General features: G+C 42.9%; 1 protein-coding gene and 2 long non-coding RNA genes across 5 annotated transcripts in view; 2 read left to right on the top strand and 1 right to left on the bottom strand.

The window, feature by feature from the left end:
* KCNJ3 (potassium inwardly rectifying channel subfamily J member 3) overlaps positions 1–26,413 on the top strand; it is a 139,282-nt gene that overhangs the window by 72,981 nt on the left and 39,888 nt on the right. The window contains exon 3 of one of the 3 annotated variants that reach the window (XM_077882993.1): positions 14,083–14,108. The exons of the other annotated variants lie outside the window; for them this stretch is intronic. Within the exon in view, the coding sequence (XP_077739119.1) occupies positions 14,083–14,093 (11 nt within the window). The 3' untranslated portion in view covers positions 14,094–14,108. Of the gene's footprint in view, positions 1–14,082; positions 14,109–26,413 lie in introns of those variants that run through there. 3 annotated transcript variants of the gene reach the window in all.
* On the bottom strand, positions 12,933–15,772 carry LOC144304455 (uncharacterized). Its single transcript, XR_013371361.1, has 3 exons — positions 15,645–15,772; positions 15,168–15,249; positions 12,933–14,578 (listed from the first exon to the last, which is right to left on the bottom strand). It is a non-coding gene; the product is annotated as an uncharacterized LOC144304455 (long non-coding RNA).
* On the top strand, positions 16,112–19,428 carry LOC144304620 (uncharacterized). Its single transcript, XR_013371547.1, has 2 exons — positions 16,112–16,377; positions 18,298–19,428. It is a non-coding gene; the product is annotated as an uncharacterized LOC144304620 (long non-coding RNA).

The raw sequence follows: 26,413 nt of genomic DNA, 5'->3' as shown, positions 1-26,413 counted from the left end.
GGAGAAAACAGTTTAGCTAAACCCAGTTTTTGTCTATGAGGCAAATAAAATTTCCTTCTAAAATACTGAAATTGCATTTTCTTATTTTATTTTGTGTTAGTAGCATCTTCATTTGTCAAACCATGAACATTTTAAAAAGGAATTCAGCAGAAGGGATACTTGGTGCTCTGCTCTTTCACTCACATGGTTCCCTTTCTCACCCTCCCTATCGGCCTGAAAGTTTGGAGAATAAATGGGAAGGAACTTCAACAAAAGCAGTAGTTCACTGTTGGTTATGATAAAGTTCTGTGGGTACTGTGGGGGAGGAAATATTTTCTCTACCATTCAAGATTCTTCTAGCTTAGTTAAGAATCAAATTGACATGAGGGATGAATAGAAGAAAATCAGATTTCATTCTGTAGGTATCGAAAATCCACACAGACATTAGATTCCAAAACAGTCAAGCAAAATGAGGTACATAGTCATCCTAAACTAAGGAAAAGAGGGGTATTGGTCTGGGACTTCAAAAGGAATGACTGCAATTCACAAGATGAAGAAAAGGAATAAATGTTTGGTAAATAAATGTTTGTTGGGCCATATGGAAACAAGGGAACTCAAAGAAGACTTTGATTAAACAGGCCTTAGGAGGTTTCTCCCTGGTTCCCAGACCTAGTTCATATTAAATGTAGTTATCACTGTTGACAGCTCTCTTTCTAGAGCAGGTTCTCTATCTAAATTCTTTTAAGCATTGTTGTGGGAAAGAGAACAGTATCAGAGTTTCTTCCTAAGACTTTTGAGCCTTGACTGTTTTCAGCTCAATATAATGAGCCTGCCAAAGTGGCACATTTGGGAGTGGCCTGCCTTGGCCACTACAGTACACATAATATAGTGATATACATATTAATGAATTAATTCATAAACTATTTAAACTTAATGCACTTGAGGCTGAAGATACTAGACATTTCATGGTAATTTTCGAACCATGGTAAGAATGGTATATTTTATAAGACCGGTCCTTTCCATTGTTGAAATCGTCACATACTTAGTATAGGAAGCATTCTTTCAGTGGCATGGTCATATTTGTATGATATGATTCATAAAGACAGATAAGTACTTTAAAAAACTAATTCTTGACTATATTGAGTTAATATCTAGTTCCATTGAAGAAAAAACATATACTGGAGCACCTAGGTGGCTCAGTGTTTGAGCATCTGCCTTTGGCTTGAGTTGTGATCCTGGAGCCCCGGAATCGAGTCCCATGTCAGGCTCCTTGCAAGCAGCCTACTTCTCCCTCTGCCTATGTCTCTGCCTCTCTCTCTGTGTCTCTCATAAATAAATAAATAAAATCTTTAAAAATAAAAACAAAAAACCAATTTATTGTGGTTAAGTGATGTAAATGATAATCCCTTAAAAATGACAATACTAGGGGATCCCTGGGTGCCGCAGCGGTTTGGCGCCTGCCTTTGGCCCAGGGCGCGATCCTGGAGACCCGGGATCGAATCCCACATCGGGCTCCCGGGGCATGGAGCCTGCTTCTCCCTCTGCCTGTGTCTCTGCCTCTCTCTCTCTCTCTCTCTGTAACTATCATAAATAAATAAAAATTAAAAAAAAGATTTATAAAAAAAAGACAATACTAGACATTTAGCAATGTTCCACAAGGTTATTGATATCTTATTATCTTTTGTTTTATATTTTCACATTTGTTGACAATCTTGGCAATAAATAGGAAAAAACAAAAACAAAACACCTCTACATTTTAAAAATAATTCAGAACAGTGGAATTATATTCTAGTATTCTTTTTTAAAATGGCATCATCACACATATCAATCATTCAGTTTCTAAATGTTCTAAAGAAATTTTTTCATGAAATCTCTCACCTGATTTTCTGCCTCCCCTCCCATCTGCCCCCCCCCCCCCCACACACACACAGGGGTCATCAAATTGGAAAGATGCATTTGGAGCATGAGTTAAATTTGTCTGATGGGACAAAATAGTAAACCCACCCTGAAAACATCTCTTCATACACAATACACATAAATAAAAATGTTATTCATAAGTAGGGTCTTTACAAATGGTTTTCATTGAGAATGTGTGGATTGAATAGCAAGAGGCCTCATTAACTCTCTGTGACTAGATCATATTCCTGTTTTTTTTTTCTTCTAATGTATGGATGTGTGTGTAGTGGTGTGTGTGTGTGCCTGTATGTCAAACTTAAGCAAAATTATTTTTTTCATTTTAGTTAACATCACATACATTTCTTGGTTTAGCCAGGTTGACTTTGCTGTCAGAAATTACTGACCCAGGGCAAGCTATACAGCCATCAACAATCCTATGAAATTCGTAACTTATCTTCCTTCTTTTCTGTCAAATCTGTTATTTTTTAAATTTCACCTTTTTCTCCTCTCCCATTTCTTGCTAATGAACTGATACTTTTAATATTTCTGCATCGTGTAGGATATCAGAAAGTGGTGATATTGTTAGTTGAATCAGCAACTACCCTTCTTCTGAACCCAACTGTTCTCTGAAAATATGTGGGACTTTGGGAGTGTTTTAACTTTTTTTTTTTTTTTTGAAGTGCAGTGTTCATTGATGCTCATTTCAAAGGCTTAAAAGATTTTTTGTATAAACCTACTGATTTTGTCAACTTTAGCTACTCTGAGTCAATTGAACCAATTTAGTATATAGACTAAGTTGACAAAAGAAAACTGAAGGGATATAGGTGATAACTTTATGGTTTCATTAGGAAATAAAATATCAACATGACTATGGAGCTTTAATGGCAAAGAACCTAAAACTAAGTTAATGAACCACTTCATCCACAAACTCTGTGTGCCATATAGTGGATATTCCCTAGTGTGTTCATTGACTTATTCTTTCTTACTTATTCTTCACAACAAGGGGAATAACTAGAAATCACAAAGGAAGAATACTAGCTAGGCATGACACCTGTAAAGTTGTGTTGTCTTCTGACTCTATTGAAAAATCTTTATATCGATCACAATATGATTACTTAAACACTAAAGGCTTCTTCAAAATTTTTCCAATGAAAGGCTTATTTTGTATTTTCACTGAAAGAACTTGTATTTTGAAAAAAAGTAAATTTCAAAGGATTGATATAAAGAAATATTCATTTTTTAAGAAATTAAAACAGTTAATGATCAATTACAGCTTCTGGTTAGTATGCTGTTACCAAGATTACTGTATATGGTCTCATTCATTTGGGGAATATAAAAATTAGTGAAAGGGAATAAAGGGAAAGGAGAGCAAATGAGTGAAAATATCAGTGAGGGTGACAAAACATGAGAGACTCCTAACTTTGGGAAATGAACAGGGAGTAGTGGAAGGGGGGGTAAGCGGTGGGTTGGGGTGACTGGGTGATGCACTGAGGGGGGCACTTGGCAGGATGAGTACTGGGTGTTATGCTATATGTTGACAAATTGAACTCCAATTAAAAAAAAAAACAAGATTACTATATTGAACTGAAGTACTTAAAGGCCAAAGCAAAATGACAAATCAAGTTGTTCTTTTGAGACTCTTTCAACAATAAATGACAGATCCCTGTTTGGTAAATTTTGCCTGTAGACTGAGATTTCTAGATTAGGAAGTGTTTTCTGTAGTATCACTCAGAGAGTGTTGTTTTTGACCATTTAAGATTTTAACCTTTTTTCAAACTTTTAGCCTATAATGGGGAATTATTATAGAGTTAGACATGCATAGTTTTACCTTAAGACAGTTATGTATGTAAACATGTAAATGATAGCTTCAGGAACTGAAATTATTTCATTTGATTGTTATTGATTTATTTAATCATCATGGTAGGTATTCATAGGCCTCTTTTGAAGAACAATAATTTGACTATATATTTGAGATTGGGCATGTTCTCCATTCTCTTCCTTTTCTGATGGCAGAAAGAGGTTTATCACTTAATTTGTTCAGGTTCATGGGAAGTAGAAAAGCTTGCAGTTTAGAGACATGGGCTTAGTTATTGGAGGGGGCTAAAGCTTTGTGACCTTAGCAACAAGGGACTGCTATAAAACCCTAAACTTTAGTTTCTTCCTATGAAGTAGAGATACTAGTATTCCTCTCAGTAAGCTCCCATAAGGATTAAATGTGTGTAAATTCCATAGGGACAAAATAGACATCAAATAAAACAGCATTACTTTTTCAAAAATGAAGGAAGACTTATTGCTAATCTACTAGTGGTTTATTCAACTTTTATGTAGTACAGAGTATGTACTACAGTATTTTGACATTCATCACATTGTATAATTTGAACACTGAATGCACAATGATTTGAGAAGTTTAAGTGTGTCAGTTTGAAGTTACTTATCTCTGTCTTGGAACTGGTGTCTATGGAACTTGTACAAAGTAATTGATAAGTATAGAGCAGACTGAGTGATACCTAGCAACTTGAAGTTGTTTAAAATACTTGCTTCTCTAACATGGGAGCTCCCACTACCAACCATTTAATGGGCTTTAATGGGATTTACCAGGCTAGTTTTTAGTGTGATGGTTGAATGATGCACTAGGTAGGAAATCTCCCAAATTAGCTCCCAAGTTCAGATTCTCAAAGAATTTGACTCTTCGTGTGCTCTTCTAGTTATGATTATGATGATGAGGTATTGGAATTTTATTTTCTATGGCTTTCAAAATGTGCCTCAGTGCTATTGTCTTGTGAGAAAGTCAGTTTTCTTATTGTAGGGTAACTAGATATTAATAGTAACAGTATGATAATAATTATATATAATATATAACACTATATAATAGTATATGACATAATAAAAGAATAAGTTGTATTTCACAAGTATTGAAGTGCCACCAATAAGCTTGTTACATATTGAATGGGTTGAAAAAATGGCAACTGTATAGCCCTTGCTCTCAAAGGGATCAAATCCCAGGCAGAGAGGAAGAAAAAGGAGAGAATAGCAGAAAGGAGAGGAGATAAGGGTGTGTGTGTGTGTGTGTGTGTGTGTGTGTGTGTGTGAGAGAGAGAGAGAGACAGAGAGACAGAGACAGAATGAGATGTGAGAGTACAGATTCGAGAGTGATGTAATAAATTCACTAATGGACTAATAAACATATCATTTCATTTAAAGGAATACAGAGAAAAAAATAGCCTTCTTTGGAAAGGCCAGGGAAGAATTTACTTATGAAGAAATATTTGAGCTGGATTATAAGGACAAACTTTTCTCAGGAAGTTGGTGGCTATGGTGTCCTTGTTTTATATGTATACAGTATTCAGATGCCATACACAGCAATTTAGAAACTATTAATCTTTCCTCTTGTTTTGAAAGAAAGATTGATGGGAGTGATTTCTTTTTTTTTTTTTAAGATTTTATTTATTTATTCATGATAGAGAGAGAGCAGCAGAGACCCAGGCAGAGGGAGAAGCAGGCCCCATGCAGGGAGCCCGACACGGGACTCGATCCCAGGACGCCAGGACCACATCCCGGGCCGAATGTGGCGCTAAACTGCTGAGCCACCGGGGCTGCCCCTGATTTCTAAATATCAAGGAAGAATGCCTTTGGTGATAGAATAATGTCCCCCCAAAGATGTTCACCTAGGACTCCCAGAACCTCCGCTTATGTTTTACTACATGGCTTTACTAAAGGGGAATTAAAGTGGTGGGTGAGATAATGGTGTTAACGAGCTGACTTTTAAATTAGGGAGAGTATTCGGAGTTACCTGGGTGGATCCGTTGTGATCACAGAGGTCCTTAAATATGGAAGGGAAGGGACAGAAGAGTCAGTGTTAGAGTGCTGAGATGTGAGAAGGACTCAACTGGCCATTCGTGGCTTGAGGATGGAAGGGGGCCATGGGCCCAGTAAGTAAGGCAGTCATTAGAAGAAGAAAAAGCCGACAGGCTCCAGGAGGGACTGCAGCCCGGCCAACATGCTGATTTTAGCCCAGAGGGACCCATTTCAGATTTCTGATTTCCAGAACCGTGAGATAATGCGTTTGTCTGAAACACTAATGTGTGATCATTTGTTGAAGTAGCACTAAGAAATTAACTCACCTCTGGAACATAGATGAGCCTTAAGACTACATTTTTTCTACCATCCCACGTTCAATGATATACATTAAGATTACAATGTATATATATGTATACAATGTACGTTAATAGTAATGTACATTATTACTATTAATACATTAATAGTAAAACATGGCATCCAACTTTTCCAAAGAAGGTTTAGCTTTGCATTTTAGCTGGTAGAAAGAACGGGCTAGAAAGGGAAGAAAGAAAGCGCACCCGATGAAACAAAAGTACAGATGCAAGAATTAGCCATGAGAGTCTGTTTAGAAATTTGTGCTTAAGTTATGTGCATGTTAATGACTAAAATGCTAGTGGAATTGAGCAGCGCGGGGAGAGTCGGGGGCAGGCACGAGGCTGCCGGAGCCAGAAATAGGCCCCGACGTGAGCGGATCAATTCTTGTTAATCTTCCTTGTCGGAACCGCTTAATAACCTCGATCGCATTCACGCAGCGGCTCCCGATGGCGATGGGCTGTGGGCACGGCTGTGACTTGCTCTCCCTCCCACGCTGCCCCCGTGTCTCGAGTGGGAGCTCCGTGGGTTCCTCACGAATGCGGTTCCCCGCGGGTCCCCGGGCCCGGGGCGCAGTAGGGCGCAGCTGCTCCCCGCGTTGGAAGGGCTGCAGGCGTCTGTAGCAGCGAGGTCTGCAGAGCAGCGAGTGGCGCATCGTGGGCGCTGAGCAGACGTCGGCTGCAGTCGGTGACCTGCACAGGTCTGCAGGAGTGTGGTGAGGCCCGGGCAGGCGGTCAGAACCGTGCCCATGCGCTCCGGGTCGTAAGATGCGCGCACACCGGGACCTCCGCGTGCCGCGTGCAGGTCAGCCCTGGCGGCCGCGGGCGGGATCTCGGGCCCCTAGTGAGCGCACAGCCTGCTGCGCGCCCCGGCCCCGATGGAGCGGCCCGGGCTCCCCTCCGAGGAGAGGCCTTTGTAGTGTCCTGCTCCGATCAGGCACAGGGAATTCCATCCCTGTTTTGTCCCCTTTCCCCATTGATCAGGGTGTGTAAAGATACAAAAGCAGGGGATCCCCGGGGGGCTCAGTGGTTTGGCGCCTGCCTTAGGCCGGGGGTGTGATCCTGGGGTCCCGGGACCGAGGCCCACGTCAGGTCCCTGCACAGAGCCTGCAGAGAGCCTCTGCCTCTCTCTTTCTCTGTGTCTCTCATGAATAAATAAATAAAATCTTAAAAAAAAAAGATACAAAAGCAGAATAAGGGCTAAAATTACATTACTTAAGACAAAATTTCATATTTCCTTTGAATGAAGAGCTCCGCATTTAAATCATAAAACAGTCCTTTTAGTACGTTTTTGATGAGGAAACATCCGGAGGCAACATTGGAGCAACAAAAAGTAACTTGGATTTTAAGTGTTGGCATAGTCAGGGATGTTTAAAGTTTTTTATTTGCATTCCCTGGTGCATTTTTTATGATTCAGATTTTTTAAATGAGTTTTAGTAATGTTCACAGATCTATTCCTTGTTTGCTGGATTCTTTGTTCCGCTTGGAATGATACAGAGACAGGGAAACTTTGGAGCTGTGGGTTCTCACCAGGCGGTAAGGAAAGGGTTCCTACTACACCGTCTCCACCCCACTAACATCCTGGGTTACTACAGAATCATAGTATTTCCGTGTCTTTCAAAAACATACGTAGAAGATACTACGGCCAAATTATAGTTTTAAGTGCTTTATAAATATTAGCTAAATCCTCATAAAAACCCTGAGGTACTACTCATTGTGATTATACGCACCGAAGAGAAGACTGAGGCAGGAAGAGGTGAAACAACTTGGCCAAGGTCTCACAGCTAGAAAGTGGAACAGTTAGATTTCTTCAATTCAGGTACCTTTACTCAGTATTTCTGAACAAAAAGAGACAGAATTTCTTTTCCATACAAGAAACTCAATGATAACTATTTCCATTACTCTTTTTTTAAATGCCCACTTTAAATTCTATGTGTGCTACAACCTTAGAATGTATTTGGATTATTGCTATTTGATTGGATTAGATGGCAGAAAAACAATTTCTCAAACACATATCATAATGAAATTTAACATTGATTTATGAGTGAATGATGGAGGAGTTGGCTACTCTGCTCATATAATAAGCTTTTAAAAAATCCCAATTTATTTTTTTTTTCCTGTGGGGAGGTAAAATTTGAGGTTTATAATATACCTGATTTATGTTTTACAGTAGTTCTTTAATGATATATCAATAAGCGTGCCAAGGGTAAATTTGGTTTTCCAATTGGTAGATTTGCCAAGGATTTTCTTTCTTTTTTTTTTTTTTTTTTACCAAGGATTTTCAAACAATGTTTAATACTTAAAACTTATCCTATATCAGAGAGATATTATTTGTGACCATTTCTAAATTGAACAGAATTTAATGTTAGCTTGTTTATCTATTTTAGCCAAAAAGCTAATGGCATTATATAAATGACAAAAATCTTTGGGAAAAAGTGGACTGGACTTTTGAAATAAAGATTCAAGTTCTTAAAAAAAAAAAAAAAAAAAAGATTCAAGTTCTTCAAGGAGAGTAATTGAGCCAAATGGAAGACAGTTTCACTTTCTAAACGGCAGAGAGGTGTTTAAACCCTATAAAGTCGTGGTTATGGAGTTGTCTGTAGTTGGGTTGTTTAGATTTCTATCCTAGCTCTGTGTCTTTGGCCAAGTTGCCCACCTCTCTGGGTCTGTTCCCAGCTGATAAAATGAACACAGTAAATCTAGAATCATGAGAATTAAATGATTTCATATAGAAAGCATTTTGAATAGTACCTACAACATTCTAGTTCGACTTTGTTGTTGGGGTGATGGAGCTGATAGTGAGGAGGAGAAGGAAGAAGAAGAGGAGAGCTTCACTGGCCTGTGATCCAGGCACTCTGAATAGCGGGTAGGACAGGGCCGCATTATGTAAGTGAAGTATTACTGCAAATGTTGCAGCTATCAGCCTTCCTCTCAGAGAGAACTTATGATAACTAATGAAAATGTGCAATTCTCTTTCACGTGAGTGGTGATGATGGATGGTAAAATCATTGTATTACTTTGCTAGGGCTGCCATAACAAAATATCACACACTAGGGAGCTTAAACAACAGGATTTTTTTTTTTTTTTCTAATTCTCTAACAGTTCTGGAGACTAGAACTCGAAGATCAAGGTGTCTGCATGTTTAGTTTATTCTGAGATCTTTCTCTTCGGCCTGCAGATAGCTGTTTTCGCACCCTGTCCTCACAAAGGATTTCCTTGGTCTAGGCTCATCTGTGGTGTCTCTCTGTGTGTTAAGATTTCCTCTTCATATAAATACGTCACTCACATTGGCTTCGGGCCCACCCTAATAGTCTCATTTTAACTTACATCTTTGAGTCCCTATATCTATATCTCCTCCTGAGGTGGTGGGGCTTAGGGCTTCAACATAACAGTTGTGGGAGAACGCAGTTTAGCCCTTCACCGCTTTATTTGGAGCAAATGAATTTAAAACCAGTGACTAAATGTCTGGTCCAACTGTGAAATGTCATCATCTCTTTTTAACGCCTCAATCCTGAAATCGATGGGTATGTGTCCTCTAGGATTACCTGTTGTGATATGAAGGTTATCTCCTAAGGAATGGATTGATTATACTCTAATCAGACCAAAGCTATTTTAAAGAGTTCCACATCTGATAGAAAATTCGAAATAGACTTTTGATTCCATATATTTACAACTGAAATAATCACCAGTTAGAGAATTCAGTATTCCATTCAGTGTTCAATTAATTTCTGATGAAATTTTTATCCTGTCACTCTGAGAACCAGAGAGGGTAAGTTATAAAAGTTTCCCTCCAGAGACCCCCAGGAACATTGCCGACACTGGAAACCAAGCCTTTCCTGACAAAAGTTACTCAAAAATATATTTCACTAATTCTTAGACATTAGAAAATGGATCTTAGAGGTGTTTATCAATGGGACACCTGGGTGGCTCAGTGACTGAGCTTCTGCCTTTGGCTCACGGCGTGACCCCCGGGGTCCCGGGATTAAGTCCCATGTCGGGCTCCCTCCAGGGAGCCTGCTTCTCCCTCTGCCTGTGTCTCTGCCTCTCTCTCTCTCTGTGTCTCGTGAATAAATAAATAAAATCTTAAAAAAAAAGAATGTTTTTGAGATCAATGGTACTATCAATCAAAGCTATATAATTAACAATCAGTTATCAGACACACTTTGCATGAGGAATGAAATGTCATCTCCAGGTTCCTTGCAGTTAAAAGTTTCTTAGTACTTGATGCTACTGTATTTTGTACCATGAAGTTGTGTATATCTATACATATGCAGATATATATGAAGAGAGAGGATTCTTAAATAATAAATGGAGAGAAATATATATTCATACACATACATACACAAGACTTCCTTATTATTTATTATCTTACTTGGGCCAAAACAAAATAAATCAAAATATTTTTGATACCGTCAGTATTGCCGTAATAAAGATATAACCATAAAAATAACTCCATTTTAGTCAACTGGAAAAAAACAAGAACGTGTATATATACTTGTTTAACACAGTATTTGCCAAAAGCAGAATTATGAAATTTATTGTTTTTAATTGAAAAGCAAACCCAAAATGAAGTAGCCGTAGTATATCAGAGGGTAATTTCCATGTGAGAGGGGAAGCAGAACATTATGTTTACAAATATACACCAGAGAATACTATTTTGTGTCTTCAAATATAGTTTACTATACAATTTAGAGGAATCTTGAGTTATCAAGTGGGGACCTGCTGTTAATGAATGATATTGGTTGGCTTTTTTTAGTTGGAATCCTTCTAATAAGTGATTTTTTTGTTTTGTTTTGTTTTGTTTTTGCCACTAGAAAGAATGTGTGCAAGTTTCTTTTTTGCACTTTCACCTTTTTTTTGAATAAAAACCTCAATAGAATTTCAACATATCTTTATGGAGCTTCTCTGTACAAATGACTGAGTCAACCCTTTGGGCTTTTCCCTCCTTTTCAACCTCCTTCCCACCGCAGCGACCACTGGGGGCCCCTTGGAAACCCCAGTGACCCAGGACCCAGGTAGAAATGTGACTGCCCCAAGCATTAAAGAGTTGTTTATTAACCCCCTGTTGTTCTTCCTGTTTTCTCAAACTTCCCCAATCCAGTTCTCATAATAAGCATCAATAAATATTGATGGAAATATTGGAAAAGCCAATGCCTGGGTGGATTTAGATGTAGATAGTGTGGTGTACCATACCTACTATTCGAGCCCTACCTCTCAGATTCCTTAAACCTACTCTGTGTCCTTCTGCATTCATGATTTTTTTTTCCTATGACTTTCTGTGTAACTGGAACACAACATCTTTCATCTTTGCCTTTTGAAAAGTTGTCCATCCTTTGCTAATCATTTCAAATATTCTAACTCTCATTCTCTGGTGCTCTCCAACTAAATGAGATTCAATAGTTTTTGACAATAATCTTATCCTTTGTAATATAATCCAACACACTGTGTTAATTGGCCAAAAACTCCTTGAGTGGAGTGAAGAGTGTTCGGAAAGATACCTAGGCATTTGTTTACACCCATTTCTTCAGTTTGGAAATTTAAGAAATGGAGTAGCTGAAATTGCTACAAAATGCATGAAAAGCTAGGTAAGAGGTGCTTGGACAGAGCCTTGAAGATAACCAATATTTAAGGTACAGAAAAGAGGCCAATCAGAGTAAGAAGAAACACATGCATATCATGTATCTATAGCCTTTACCATATATAAGGTAAATGTAAGCTACATAAATATAGTTTATCTAAAATGTGCACCTGGCAAAGGAGAAATATCGAGCCATAATAAAGAAAATAGCAAATTATTTCAAATAATTGTATCCAGTTGCTAGTAAGGGGCTACTTAAATGTAAGCTTGTGAACTGGGCAAGTGGTCCTGGTGTATTCCATAGGTTGCTGGTATTCTCAAATTTGAGTTCAGGTGCTGTGCTGGTACAACTGAGAAATATGGCAGTCTTTTCTCAATTTGGACAAGAAGCAAAATTACTGGATAGAGTTTTCTTATGCCTAAGTGGGTGTTTTGTCGTTTTCTCTGTTCCTTTGATACCCACAGCTGCTTGTCTGCTTGCAAAACTAGTCTTTTCAGTAAATGTTGATGGAAAAATTTAAAATAGCGAGTAATATTTATTGTAGACATGTGGTTTGCATAGTCACCCGTTCTCCCTATTTTTAAAATCTTGATTTCAAATATATTTGTTTCCTGCAATTAATATTACTATAGTTTTTAAGATAGATGAAAAAATATCTCTATGTGATTTTGAAATGTTTTTCAACTCAAGTGTGAGAACTACTAGTCAAATATGTTTGACAGCTGATTTTCAAGAAATGAAGTACATGCTGCATGAAAAATAAGGATATACTGAAGAGAAAAAAATTACCCCAAATTTGCCTTGGTGTGGATATAGAGTTCTAAAGTCTATTATCTGCTCTTGATTCAGACTTATTTGTGATTTTTACTCTGAAGTTCAGTTTTATAGTTTGAGGAACCTTTAACAGGTGGTCAATAACTTTTATATGAGTGTTAACTTTTGCTAGTATTGGTTATCCTGTGTTATATTAATTCCATAATCCTTAATTTGCTGACGATGCAGAGATTTGGTGCCTGATATTTTTCTTAGCTATATAATATTGCAATAAGAAGCACAAGGATCTTTGAGTATTAGATTTCTTTCTAACCAACAAGCCTAGAAGTTACCATGTATCTAGGGCCTCATAGCCATCAGGCAAGGCATAAAATAAAGATAGTGCCCCCAGGGGAAATTAAACCCACTATCTCTTTGAATTTACTCTGGTTTCTTTTTCTTTCTTTTTCTTTCTTTCTTTCTTTCTTTCTTTCTTTCTTTCTTTCTTTCTTTCTTTCTTTCTTTCTTTCTTTTTGGAACATCATGGGGCTTTTATGTGAAGAAAACACAGAAGAATCTGAATTGTGTGAGTTTGCTTTATGGGAGGCTTTATTAGGAAGTAGAAGGCAAAGGGAGCTTGAAAACCAACTTTCCTTGGAAAATACTAACTGTACTTGTGCTTCTGATATACTTTACAGAATGATGTTGACGTCCACTCTGAAGTCAAAAGTGCCTTAAAATATACAAGCAGCATTCAAATGTTAGATATTATTAGTTTATTTAAGCATTAACTCCTCCTGGCAAGATGAAGAGATATCCACAGAAGATATGTAGAGATATTATTTTCCTTTATCCTCTGTCTTCAACTTTATAGATGTGTATTTTCACCCAGATGTTTTAGATTGTCATCTAGGATCTGAAGTCTTTGTTGACATTCTATGGGGAAATGTGTAATATTGGTGCTAAAACACCAAAACAAGAAAAGCTTTGGATATTGAAGATAAGGAGGTAGATAGAAGAAAGTTTAAAGAAGTTGTGGGGAACTTGCAACAGAGAGCATTTGAAGCAAAATAAAAGAATATAAAATGAACACTAATGTGATCAGGCTTCTCTAATAATGATATTATTAATACTTCAGGATGTCTGAGAATTTATAGAAATCAAGTTCCATTATGTCTGATTGGTAACAAACAGCTGCTTTATTACATGTAGGAGAAGTGGAGGACAACTGATCTGATGTGTATTGCAAACACTGTTCTCATGGGGAGCATGGCCCTGGCTCCCTTTCATGACAGATTGGTAACAGACAGTGCTTTAACAGAAGTCCAAAGTAGCACAACTTTTAAGACATGTTAACCAAATTGTTCAAAGTAACACAGAGCACTAAAAGGGTATCCTAGAACGTGTCTCTTGCCATCACAGGTGAGACAGTCCTGCGTAGAACAAATCTTAAAGTAAGCCTTACTCTGACAAGTAGAGTGCTAGGGAAATAGAGCAGCAGACACCAAACATAACTTGCACCCTCCTCTGACATTTTTAATGATTCCCTATTGTTGCATGAACCTCAATTATATCCTCCACTTGTGTTCATTACTCCTCTTACGTCATTGTCCTGAATCTGAGCCTCTCCGATTACTCTGAGGCTTCCTAAGTGAATGACTGGTGGGGATGATGAAGGATACATCAATGTTTAACTATTTTTGCTTGTCTTTCATTTCTCACTGCAGTTTTGTTGTGAGACTGAAGCGCTTTGAAGAAAGCTGCCCCTCCCCTCAAAGAAATCAAACAGGTTTATAAAGGTCATCGTAAGATGTAAGAGTTTCTTTTTTGTTGATGATTAAGATCTTGGGGGGGTTTTGGCTGAGCTCTCAACGGGAAGGCATATGTTCCCAAGTCCAGGCACCTCCAGTGGCCCTGGTGACTGTAGCTGAGAGAAGTTGTGTGGCAGAGGGAATGGAGTTGAGCAGAGTCCTGGGGAGTCTGGCCACAGGCTTCGCCCCTTCTGCTGAGGAGTGGGCAGTGAGGGGAGCACGGAGAAGACAGGGAGGACTTTGAATGACTCCGAGTGTCCCCGTCGAGCTTCCTAGCGCTCCGATGTCAGCAGCCTTAGATGAGACTCTGATTTTATCCTCACGGTTCTTCGTTCTCCCACAGTGTACAGGCCCAAAGGATGCTTAGAGGCGGAGGCTCAGACAAGGAGCTGGGGCTTGAAGGACAAGCAGACTGAAAATAAATGAAAAAGAACCCGGGCAGCCCGGGTGGCTCAGCGGTTCAGCGCCGCCTTCGGCCCAGGGCGTGACCCCGGGACCCGAGATCGAGGCCCACGTCGGGCTCCCTGCACGGAGCCTGCCTCTCTCTCTCTCTCTCTGTCTCTCATGAATAAATAAAATCTTAAAAAACAAAAACAAAACGTAAGGCCTGCCCCAACTTTTGACCTTTGAGGTTGGTTGGTTTTCCTGAGCTAGGGCAGTTTGTCAGTTTTAATGGTTAGAAGACCAGTTGTAGTAGTAATGTCTGCAAGTAGTTAGAACTCTCAAGGGCGAGCCCTAAAGTTTGTTCAGGGCAGGGATGAATGTTCTCCAAGGGACTTTTAAAAGGCTATAATGCGGGATCCCTGGGAGGCGCAGCGGTTTGGCGCCTGCCTTTGGCCCAGGGCGCGATCCTGGAGACCCGGGATCGAATCCCACGTCGGGCTCCCGGTGCATGGAGCCTGCTTCTCCCCCTGCCTGTGTCTCTGCCTCTCTCTCTCTCTCTGTGACTATCATAAGTAAAAAAAAAATAAATAAAAGGCTATAATGTTTAAAAGTCTTACTTTTGGTTGGATGCTTGAGTCCAGCGTATTCTGCGAACTGCTGACACATGCTTTACCTCATTTGATTCTCCTGAAGTGAATTCTATTATTAGTACCATTAAAAAAAAACAAATAAACGCAGAATTCGCTTATTTACGTGCGAGGCGGGGAGGAGGAGGCAGGCTGCCCGAGGCGCGGGAGGCGCGGTGCGGCGCTGCCCCCGGACCGGTCCTGGAGCCTGGGCCCAGCCCCGCGGCCGGCAGGTGCCAAGCAGGTGCCAAGCAGGCCCCGCGGCGCGCCCAGAGCGGAACCCAGAGCGGGGCGCTGGCCGGGGCACCCCCGCGCGCAGCAGCCCCCGAGGCACGGCTGGGGTGCGGGGAGCGGCCGCTGCGAGGGCCCCCGGGGCAGTGCACGGCCTCCCGCCGCCCCGGTCCGCTCGGGGCTCGCAGGCGGCTCCCGGGTGCCCCGTGCAGGGCCAGCCCCCGCCCGCGGCCCGACCTTGTACAGCACGAGGCCCCGGAGCGCGAGGCGCTGGTCCGAGGACCGCAGGGCTTTCCGCGGGGACGAGCGGGCGCCTGGCCCCGGCCGGGCAAGCAGCGGGGAGCGCGGCTCCGGCTCGGCCCACGGCGCCACCGCCGCGCCTGCGCGCTCCACGCGGCCCCCTCGGCCCGCACACGGGGCGCTTCCGCGCCTGCGCGCTCCACGCGGCCCCCTCGGCCCGCACACGGGGCGCCTCCGCGCCTGCGCACCAGGCTGCGGGTCTGTTTCCGGTCTTGCTCGCGGGAGGAGCTTCAGCGCGGCCGCCCGGGCCTGTGTCTTCCGTGGGCGTCGGCGCAGCGGCCGCTCCCTCAGGAGGGCACGTGTGTGCTGCGGCGCGGCGTCCGGGGGCGGGCCTTCCGGTGGACGCGCTGACGCCACGGTGCGGCGGCCCGCGAGGTCCTGCGGGGTGACAGCGGTCGCAGGTGGCCGCGGCGGCAGCGAATGTGGCCGCCCGCAGTGCTGGTCGCCGCGTGGTCGCTTGTCTCCGGGGGCCCGGCCGCTAGACACGCGGCCGCCCTGCCCCTGGGCCCTAACCTGTGCCGCCCCGCGTGCTCGCAGACACGCTTCCACCCGCCGAAATGGAAGAAAGTGACCCTTTGGGATGCTAAGCCGGGGTCGTGGAGGCAGGAACGGAGTCGGGGAGGCCGTGGCCACAGACGCCTCGCCCCGGCTGCGGGCGGCGCGTAAAGCGGTTGGTTGGGAATGAGAACCCGGGGTCGGCCTCCACGGAGCGCTGGCGAGGGCGCCCTCCCGTGGGCAGCTTCCAGGGAACGGGGCCGCCTAGGCCCGGGCTGGCCCACCGTGGGGTTCCCCGGACCCCGGCGGGGCCTCCAGGGGCCGGGGGCGCCTCCAGGCCTCGGGCCAAGCGCGAGCCCGGACGCTGCGGTTAGAGCGAGTGGGCGGCGGCCTGCGCCTCCGCGTGGGGACGTGCCCGCGTGTGCAGCTCCCGGGGGACGAGGGCGCCTGGGCCACCGCCGGCCCCGCTCGGCCTCGGAGGCCCGCCCGCCCCCCGCTGGCCCGGCTCGCGTCCTCCGCAGGCTCCGCGCTGGGGCACCAAGCCAGGGCGGAGTCACCGCCTGTGGCCGCCTGCTCCTCCGTCGTGTCCCGTGTCCCCGGCCCGCGTGCCCCTCCCTCCCGTCCCGTGTCCCCGGCCCGCGTGCCCCCCCGTCCCGTCCCGTGTCCCCGGCCCGCGTGCCCCTCCCTCCCGTCCCGTGTCCCCTGCCCGCGTGCTCCTCCGTCCCGTCCCGTCCCGTGTCCCCGGCCCGCGTGCCCCCCCGTCCCGTCCCGCGTCCCCGGCCCGCGTGCCCCTCCCTCCCGTCCCGTGTCCCCTGCCCGCGTGCTCCTCCGTCCCGTCCCGTGTCCCCGGCCCGCGTGCCCCCCCGTCCCGTCCCGTGTCCCCGGCCCGCGTGCCCCTCCCTCCCGTCCCGTGTCCCCGGCCCGCGTGCTCCTCCGTCCCGTCCCGTCCCGTGTCCCCGGCCCGCGTGCTCCTCCGTCCCGTCCCGTGTCCCCGGCCCGCGTGCCCCTCCGTCCCGTCCCGTGTCCCCGGCCCGCGTGCCCCTCCGTCCCGTCCCGTGTCCCCGGCCCGCGTGCCCCTCCGTCCCGTCCCGTGTCCCCGGCCCGCGTGCCCCTCCGTCCCGTCCCGTGTCCCCGGCCCGCGTGCCCCTCCGTCCCGTCCCGTGTCCCCGGCCCGCGTGCCCCTCCCTCCGGTCCCGTGTCCCCGGCCCCGCGTGCTCCTCCGTCGTGTCCCGTGTCCCCGGCCCGCGTGCCCCTCCGTCCCGTGTCACCGGCCCTGCGTGCTCCTCCGTCGTGTCCTGTGTCCCCGGCCCGCGTGCCCCTCCTTCCCGTCCCGTGTCCCCGGCCCGCGTGCCCCTCCTTCCCGTCCCGTGTCCCCGGCCCGCGTGCCCCTCCGTCCCGTGTCCCCGGCCCGCGTGCTCCTCCGTCGTGTCCCGTGTTCCCGGCCCCGTGTGCTCCTCCATCGTGTCCCGTGTCCCCGGCCCCTCTGTCTCGTTCCGTGTCCCCGGCCCCTCTGTCTCGTTCCGTGTCCCCGGCCCCGCGTGCTCCTCTGGCCCGTCCCGTGTCCCTGGCCCGCGTGCCCCTCTGTCCCGTCCCGTCCCGTGTCCCCGGCCCGCGTGCCCCTCCTTCCCGTCCCGTGTCCCCGGCCCGCGTGCTCCTCCGTCGTGCCCCGTGTCCCCGGCCCCGCGTGCTCCTCCGTCGTGTCCCGTGTTCCCGGCCCGCGTGCTCCTCCGTCATGTCCCGTGTTCCCGGCCCCGTGTGCTCCTCCATCGTGTCCCGTGTCCCCGGCCCCTCTGTCTCGTTCCGTGTCCCCGGCCCGCGTGCCCCTCCGTCCTGTCCCATCCCGTGTTCCCAGCCCGCGTGCCCCTCCATCCCGTCCCATCCCGTGTCCCCGGCCCGCGTGACCCTCCGTCCCGTCCCGTGTTCCCAGCCCGCGTGCCCCTCCGTCCCGTCCCATCCCGTGTCCCCGGCCCGTGTGCCCTCCATCCCGTCCCATCCCGTGTCCCCGGCCCGCGTGACCCTCCGTCCCGTCCCGTGTTCCTGGCCCCCGTGCCCCTCCGTCCCGTCCCGTGCCCCCAACACACGCGAATTTTGCCAGGTGATTGCACACGGCGACATGTGGGTCAGAACCCGCGGACACACACGTTCTGCATGAGAGCATCACGTCACGTGGTTCGCATCTTGAGTTTCTGGAATTTTGTCCCGTATCAGCAGCTACACACACGGGGCGGAGCCTGCGCTTCTCCGAGGCCGGTGTCTGACCTTCAGTCCCTCCGTCTGTCGGCCCAGCCACTGTCCGGGGGGCCTGGCGCCCCCAACACTCCCCGCTTGAGGAGCGAGTGGGAAGCCCCACCAGCGGTGGCCGCGGAGGGCCCGGGGGCAGCACCTGGAGGCACAGCGGCGGCCCTGGGCCCCCAGGTCACCCCCCCAACCCCGCACCTGCTGCGAGGTGTTCCGGGCGGATCGCGCTCGCTGGGCGTGGGGCGCGGGTGTCTGCAAACTCCTTGGTGCCGATCATGAGGAAGGTGGGCTTCGCGGAATTAAAAGCTGACATTTCAGATCGAACTGGAAGACTGGGATGAACATATTTTGTAATGTTGTATCCGGGGCTATTGAGTACGAATTTCTGTTGCTTTCTGGTGGGAAGCTTTTGTTCAGATAGTGTGGCTTTTGTCAGATAGGAAATAATATATATTTTGTTGTCATTTCTCCTTGATGTTTTTATTTCTTTGAAGAGAACTGATTTTACTTTAGAAACTTTTGTTCTTATTCAGTATTTTCTTTCAATGTTCTTTAAAGCATATCTGCCAAGAAAAATAATTCACCTTCTTGCAAAATGTTAACATTTTCAATTTTAAGTAAAAGCCACCTTGCCAACAGTGTTATTTCAAAACGTTTGATTTGTCATGATATGTTCAGTCTATTTTTAAGGTTTTCCAAATTGAATTTTGAAGTTGGTGCTTGTTCCAAGTTGAAGCAGTGTGCAATATGTTGCGGTATGACTGAGTGGAGGAGAGAAAGAGATCCAGGAATAAATATATCTAGAAGAGCACTAACAGCTAAATTCTCTTTTCGTTTCCCCAGCAAAGGGGATTAACCTGCCAAATGGCATCTTGCCCTCAAAGTCATAATGAATCTAATTTATGAACAAGTGTGATCATTACTTTTGATGGATATTTCCAGTTATGCGAAGCACTAAAGGTTGTTGAATAATAAACAAGTGATCTGACTCCTCATCCTTTTTAATCCAAGGTAATTTAGCTCCCGGGTCAGTCCATGTAAGTATGTGCGCAACGCTCAGCACATAGGAGGTATTCAGTGAGTCTGGTAACTGAGGACATACTGAACATCCGTCAACATCGTTTCATACTTTCCTTATCAAAGAGCAGTTACAGTGTATTGCTTTCTTTTCTAATGCCCAAACTATATCCCACCACTGTGTGATGAGATCTAAAAAGAAGTATAAAATACTGGGAGTGCCCGGCAGGCTCAGTTGGTTAAGTGTCCGACTCTTGATTTTACTCAGCTCGTGATCTCAGCGTGGTGAGAACCAGCCCTGTGCTGGGCTCTGCGCTGAACGTGGTGTCTGCTTGTGCCTCTCCCTCTGCTCCTCTCTCTCCTTCCCCACCTAGTCTCACTCAATCTCTCTCTCTCTGTCTCTCATAAATAATAAATAAATAAATTAATTAATTAATTAATTAAAATCTTAAAAAAAAAACAATCTGTGGCCATCAGGAAACTCATAGTAAGGAACACAGATCTGTAATATAGGACATTAAGGAAGCTTGATCAAGAAAGGCTATTTGCTTAGTAATATTTGCAAGTATCTTGGAATAATCTGATTAACAAGCTGCCAATTTGGAAAATCTACTATTTGAACACTCATGATTTCCTTTTATGTTCTCTGTGAAAAATGCAACATCTGTATCTCTTGTCACAAATCAGTGCTCTTCAGTAAATAGCTGGTGGACATCATGAATCTTTAGTAGATTATATTCAGACTTATAGTATTAAAAATATATATATATACTGGTTTCATCTGTGCAGAGCTTCTTTCATTTTTGCTAAGTTTTTCCATATGTTCTATGCCTAAGGAAGCTTATTATGTCCATTTTCTCATTTCTCCTTTAGATGGGCTTAGTGTACATTTATGATGTATTTTCCACAATTTTAGAGGAAAATGAGTTTTATAAAATTGAAGATCACAAATCTGTCACCTAGAAAAACAAAAATCAAGTAGAATTGCTTCTGTAAAAGAACTGATGTTATATTTTACTGCCTGTTATATTATGTATTTATACATATATGTTCATGTACATATGCATATATGTATATTTACATGTATATGTGAGTTTATGTATATACATATATATACATACATATATCTAATCCTCTCGTTTAGTGGGCAGTCAGTTGTTAAAATTAATTCCCTTTGGCTATTTCACTATTATAATGTAATAGTATTATCTATTAGATTTTTATAAATGTTTCAGAAACTTTAAATGCTAAAACACATTTTTTTACCATCTTCGAACATAACTTTTTCCATATTTAAAAATTTTCAACTTTTTTAGCTTATTAAGAACACCTAACAGGCTGAAAGTCTTTTCTTTTTAATCCTTCATTTTGATGAAATAAATTATGAATGGTTCTTTTGTCTAATACACAGATGAAAAGCAAGCCTTTGTGGAGTCATAAAAAGAATACCTAGTGTTTTATTTTTGCATTTCTTTGTGAGGTGCTTTCCTTTTTATTCTCCCTATTAAATTGATCTGGAGCCCAATGCATCATTACAGAGTAGGAGAAGACTTAGAGAATTAGATTTCTACCTGAGAAATTGGATTTTGAGGAATTGGATTTCCCCATTGTAGTATGAATGACAGTAGCTCAAACTCTAAGAGAAGGGTGTCCTTTGGAATATCCTTGCAGACCAATTCACAAAACCCCGGACCATTGTTATTCTTTACTAAATCGCAGATTTCTTTCATTGGCCTTTCTCCTGCTATCCCTTGCATAACATGGGTGATGGATTAAGCAGCAGTTGAGCGTCCAAAGAGAGGTTGTGATAGAATGCTAAGTTGCATAATCATGTAAGGTTATTTGAAGCAATCAAAATCTATCTTTAGGATATACGATCTACAACAGAGAGTCAGTTCTAGGAATGACACTCAAGAGATACATCCAGAAAAGAAGAGATGCCAAGTCAAGTAGGCACTCAACAGAACTATATGGATTTCTGTGCACATAAAAAGTCTTGCCTAGGGGCGCCTGGATTGCTCAGGAGGTTGAGTGTCTGGCTCTTGGTTTTGACTGGGGCCATGATCTTGGGGTCATGGGATGGGAGCCCTGTGTGGGGCTCCCTGCTCAGCATGGAGTCTGCTGGATTTCTCTCTCATTGCCCCTCCCCTCATTCATGCTCTCTCTCACAAAAGTTCTCTAAAATAAATAAATAAATCTTTTAAATAAAATCCTGGAGAATATTTTCTTTTTTTTTTTTTTAAGATTTTATTTATTTATTCATGACAGATACAGAGAGAGAGAGAGAGTGAGAGAGAGGCAGGCACAGGCACAGGCAGAGTTAGAAGCAGGCTCCACGCAGGGAACCTGACATGGGCCTGGATCCCAGGTCTCCAGGGTCACGCCCCGGGCTGAAGGCGGTGCCAAACCACTGGGCCACCCAAGCTGCTCAGAATATCTTCTTACAAAAGTGAAAAATGCAGTTTTTCCAATTATGTTGTCTGGACAATGCTTAAGTATTCCAATTACCTGCCTTTTTCATTTTCTTTTAGAGATTTCACTGATATATATTAACATAATTATTTGTTTTGTGTTTTTTGAATACTAACCACCTCGTTCAATGAAGTTACAACTTTTGGCTGTTAATCCAGTTGAGGATCCTGGGTCATGTTTTTCTATCAAGCTCAGGCACAGCATTTAACATTTGAAAAGCTAATATAGATGTCTGTGTTGCTTATTAAATTTTGAGTCGCTGTATTCCAATCGTGTTGTACCGTTTTCTGTGGGATAATACTTATGAAAAAAGATATTGTATGACAGAAATGAATGGTTTTATGCAGGCACCATTTAAAGTTTTACCTAGGAAGCCAAATGATTGTTAGTTTTATTGCTGTTTGTTACTTTAAATTTGGAAGGGTTTTTAACAGTTGCAGAATATATTTATTAGGAGGAGCCATAAATTCAATTGTGTACACTATTCTTTAAAAGTAGAATCTTTTTAAAAATCCTTGCTTCAGAATCTGTGGCTCTAACTGGCCGAGTTCATTCTATTTTTTAGGCCCATTTTTAGGCCCATTCTGTTGTAGCGTTACTGACCAAAGGCCTGTGGACGTTGCTGTTACGTGGTGTCGAGCAAAGGGCTTACCTGTTCAGAGAATGGGAGAAGGAAGGGTCTCAAACGTGGTGTTTACAGTCCTGGCTTTTAGAAGCAATATGTCTCTTATCCATGTCACTGAGCATTCACTAAGACATATCATGCATCGCTTAATGTTCTAGTTGCTTGGCATCTAAAGAGGGCTGTCACTTTCCAGTGTATAACCATTCTGATTATATTTAATGGAGCATTTTTTTACTTCTTTTCTCATTTGTAAAATTGAATATTAATATATGGTTGTGTTTCACAAAGTTGATATAAAACTTAAATTAGATAATAAATGTGTTAAAACCTGAAAATTGATACCTTGATACATGCACAAGTATACATTTAATTACAAAAATAAAACATAAAATATGTCCCTTGTTTAAAATTTCCAATAATATAGAACTCTTCAAAGTAGAAAGTGAAAAATCCCTCCTTCTCAAGGCTCACCATTCAGTTTTCATGTGTTTTCTGATTTTAGCCATGTTCATGCATACATGCAAACATATTTTTTGTTATTGTTGCTGTTTTTAGTGTTATTTTACAAAAATAGAAGCATATTTTGTGTGTGTATATATATGTACACGTATGTACATATATATATATATAGAATGTGCATACATATGTATTTACACTGCACACACATATACACACACACACACACTCTTTTTCTTTTTTTTTTTCCTGGAAGTTATATTGTTGGCATTATTCCCTAGATACTGTACTTTATGGAATATCTGATGATTTATTTAACCATTATTAAGTTGAACATTTAGGATGCCTCTGTTGTTTTTAACACTAAATGAAGTTGCACCAAATGTCATATAGTTTATTTATCCTAAAATTTATCCTAAATCTCAGGTTCCAATATTTACAGACTTTATTCCTTTTCGTTGAGGTATTCCTGCATTGAAACAATGCTATCTTAATTACTGCAAACTTTTGTACGTTTTGATATTAAGAAAGGCTGATCCTCCCTTATTGTTCTACTTTTTTTCAGAAATATCTTGGCTGTTCTTGCACAATTTTTCTTCCAGATGGACTTTAGATCAACTTGACAAGTTTTACTAAGAAAAAAAACAACAAAAACTTGAGATTTTTATTAAGATTGCACTGAATTTCAGATATATTTTGGGAGAGTTGACATACGTAAAGTACTAAACCTTCACCTGGAAACCTTTGAAATTTAAGCATGTTTCTTATATTTGGTATGTGGTGAACAAGACTGCTGTGGCTGAGGAACAGGCTGTGTGTGTGTGTGTGTGTGTGTGCATGCAGGCATGTGTGTATGTGTTAGAGTGGGACAGAAACAAGACTGAATATGTAAGATGGTGAGTATTTGCTGATTCTACCTAAGGGTCTATGAATTTGTGCTAGATCAGCAGGGAATGAGAGGAGGGATGAAGAAGCCCGTGGTCTACTCAACTCCAGGGTGTTTCTAGGTCTCTGCCCATTGGATTCAAATGCCAGCTCTTCTTTTACCTAGGACAGATCAAAATCTAAATTCCATTGCCTCTAGGACCACCTTCCAATTTCTTAGAATAAAACACCCTTCTTCATGATTTGACCCCAGTCTTCTATGCCAACTACATTTCTGGTTTTTCTCCCAAGTGTGGGTACTTGAGGCCTGATATGTAGCCTCCTCCCCTCTGTCCCCTTGGTGGGCACTTCGCTCCTTAATAAAACTAACAATATCTAATATGTGTCAGGCACTCTTCTCTATTCTTGGGATTTATCAATGAATAGTAGAAAAATATTCAATTCCTCCTTGGGCTTATGTTCTAGACATAATGTATAAGAAATTATATGGCACAATGTGCTAAGTGCTAAGGATAAATAAAAGCAGAGGAGTGGGATTACGTTGGGAGTGGGTTGTAATTTTAAATAGGATGGTCAGGACCAAGTCAATGAAAAGGTAACATTTATGCCTGGTCTTGAAAGAGGCAATGGGATTAACAATGCATATAACTGGACTCTACAGTAAAAAGTTTATTTTCATTACTTTTGACACTCCAAAAAAAAAAAAAAAGTCAAGAAAATATATACATGCTGGCTCTTTTGTGTTACATTTGTCTGTTCTTTGGTGACTTGTTTTGATCTATAGCTTTAGCTCCTCTCTGTCCCTAGTTCTGGAGAGTTTACTGTTCATATTTTTTTGAATATAGCTTAGTTTTTTTTCTAATTTATTCTATGAGAATTCTTGGAATTCAATCACAGCTCAGACAAATGAGGGTGAGAGGTCAACTTCTCTCCATTTATGAATTCTATTAAAAAGTGGATATAATTTTATTTATTTATGAGTGAAAGAGAGTGCATGAGCTGGAGCGGGGTGGGGAGCAGGATGTGGAGAGGGAGAGAGAGAATCTTAAGCAGGCCGCACCCACCCAGCCGGGGCCCAGTTACAGGGCTTAAGATCTTGACCTGAGCTGAAATCAAAAGTTGGGCACTTCAATGACAGAGTCACCCAAGCACTCCTTTATTTTTTTTATTTTATTCATTTATTGTTTTTGGACATGATTTTGGAAGCAAGAAGTTTTGAGTTGTGAACAGTACTAGGAAAAAATAAATATTGTTGAATGAAGGAATGGGAATGCATATATAGATTTGCTCTTCATTCTATTTCCCTCACATCTGTTGTATTTTTGTAGCTTTTCGTTCGGTGACCTTAAAAAAAATTTCAGAGTACTTAATGTTTTTCCTCTATATTACTAATTTTCAGTTTTGAGTTTTTACTGCTTTCAGAATGGTTTTTAATTAAGCATCAGTGTTTAGACTATTTTGCATTTTATCCTTCTTTTCTGCCAGCTTCTTTATAATATGTTGTTTATTCTAGCTTGTCTTCTCCTTCTGGCCCATTGTCTTGTTTCATAGAGCTTGACACTCTTTGATGATACCGAATAATCATTTTCAAAAGTGTGTTTTGAATCCTGTTTTTAAAATAATTTTTTACTGTTGTGTTTTTCCATAGTTCTTTAGAGGAAGCTTTTGCTTGTTGTATAGATTACGCCTTAAGTAAAAACTATAAAAGCCTAATTGGCAGGTGGCTGTGTGAAAGCAGGACCCTTGGTGATATCCTTCCTATCAGAGGAGCAAGCTCCCATGACGTTTCAGTCTCTAAAAACCTGCCTATCTGGTTCCCCCCTGACTTGGAGGCGGTGCCCACTAAGTGTTTTAGAACTTTCTTAGACATTCTTACTTTCTTTTTTTCAAAAGCACAGATCTAGAAGAAAAAGTGAGTATTAGGCCTGTGTTCTCTGGAGCCAGATGCCGGAGTTAAATTTCACTTTTACTCACTCAGGTCTGCTGCATGACCTCAGGCAAATCAGTTACCTTAATTTGCTAAGTTACTTGGCTTCATTTTTCTGATCTAAAAAATGGAAATAAAGTGCCACTGACTATAGAAGTTTATTGTTAGGATCAAATGGGAGAAACGTTAAATATTCAGAAGACTGCTTGGCAAATAGAGCTATACGTGTTAGCAAATTTATTCTTAATTGTATTTATAATTTATTGATCCTGGAGTTTGTATTTATTTGCTTCTGTTTACTCAACTCTAAGAGAGAACACATATATCAGTTGTTAGATTTGGTTGCCAAGAAGGAATTGTGTTTACCTCCCTCTGTTTTCCCAGGCTCCCCTTTTGTGTACACAGAGAATTCTAACAGAACCAAAAAAAAGAACAAAAAGATAGTTTAGCCCCTCAGCCCCATTTTCTTTTTCTTTTTCTTTTTTTTAATCCTCATCTTCTTAGTATGTTGTAACGTAGTTTGGCTCTGCTGCTGCCGCTTTGGGGTTTTCTCCTGTTCTGGCTATTTGATTCTGATCCTACTTTAATCAA

Source organism: Canis aureus, chromosome 34 (genome assembly GCF_053574225.1).
Source record: "Canis aureus isolate CA01 chromosome 34, VMU_Caureus_v.1.0, whole genome shotgun sequence".
NCBI classification, from domain to species: Eukaryota; Metazoa; Chordata; class Mammalia; order Carnivora; family Canidae; genus Canis; species Canis aureus.
Note: the sequence above shows the minus strand (reverse complement) of the source record. Positions and strands in the feature narration are given on the sequence as shown.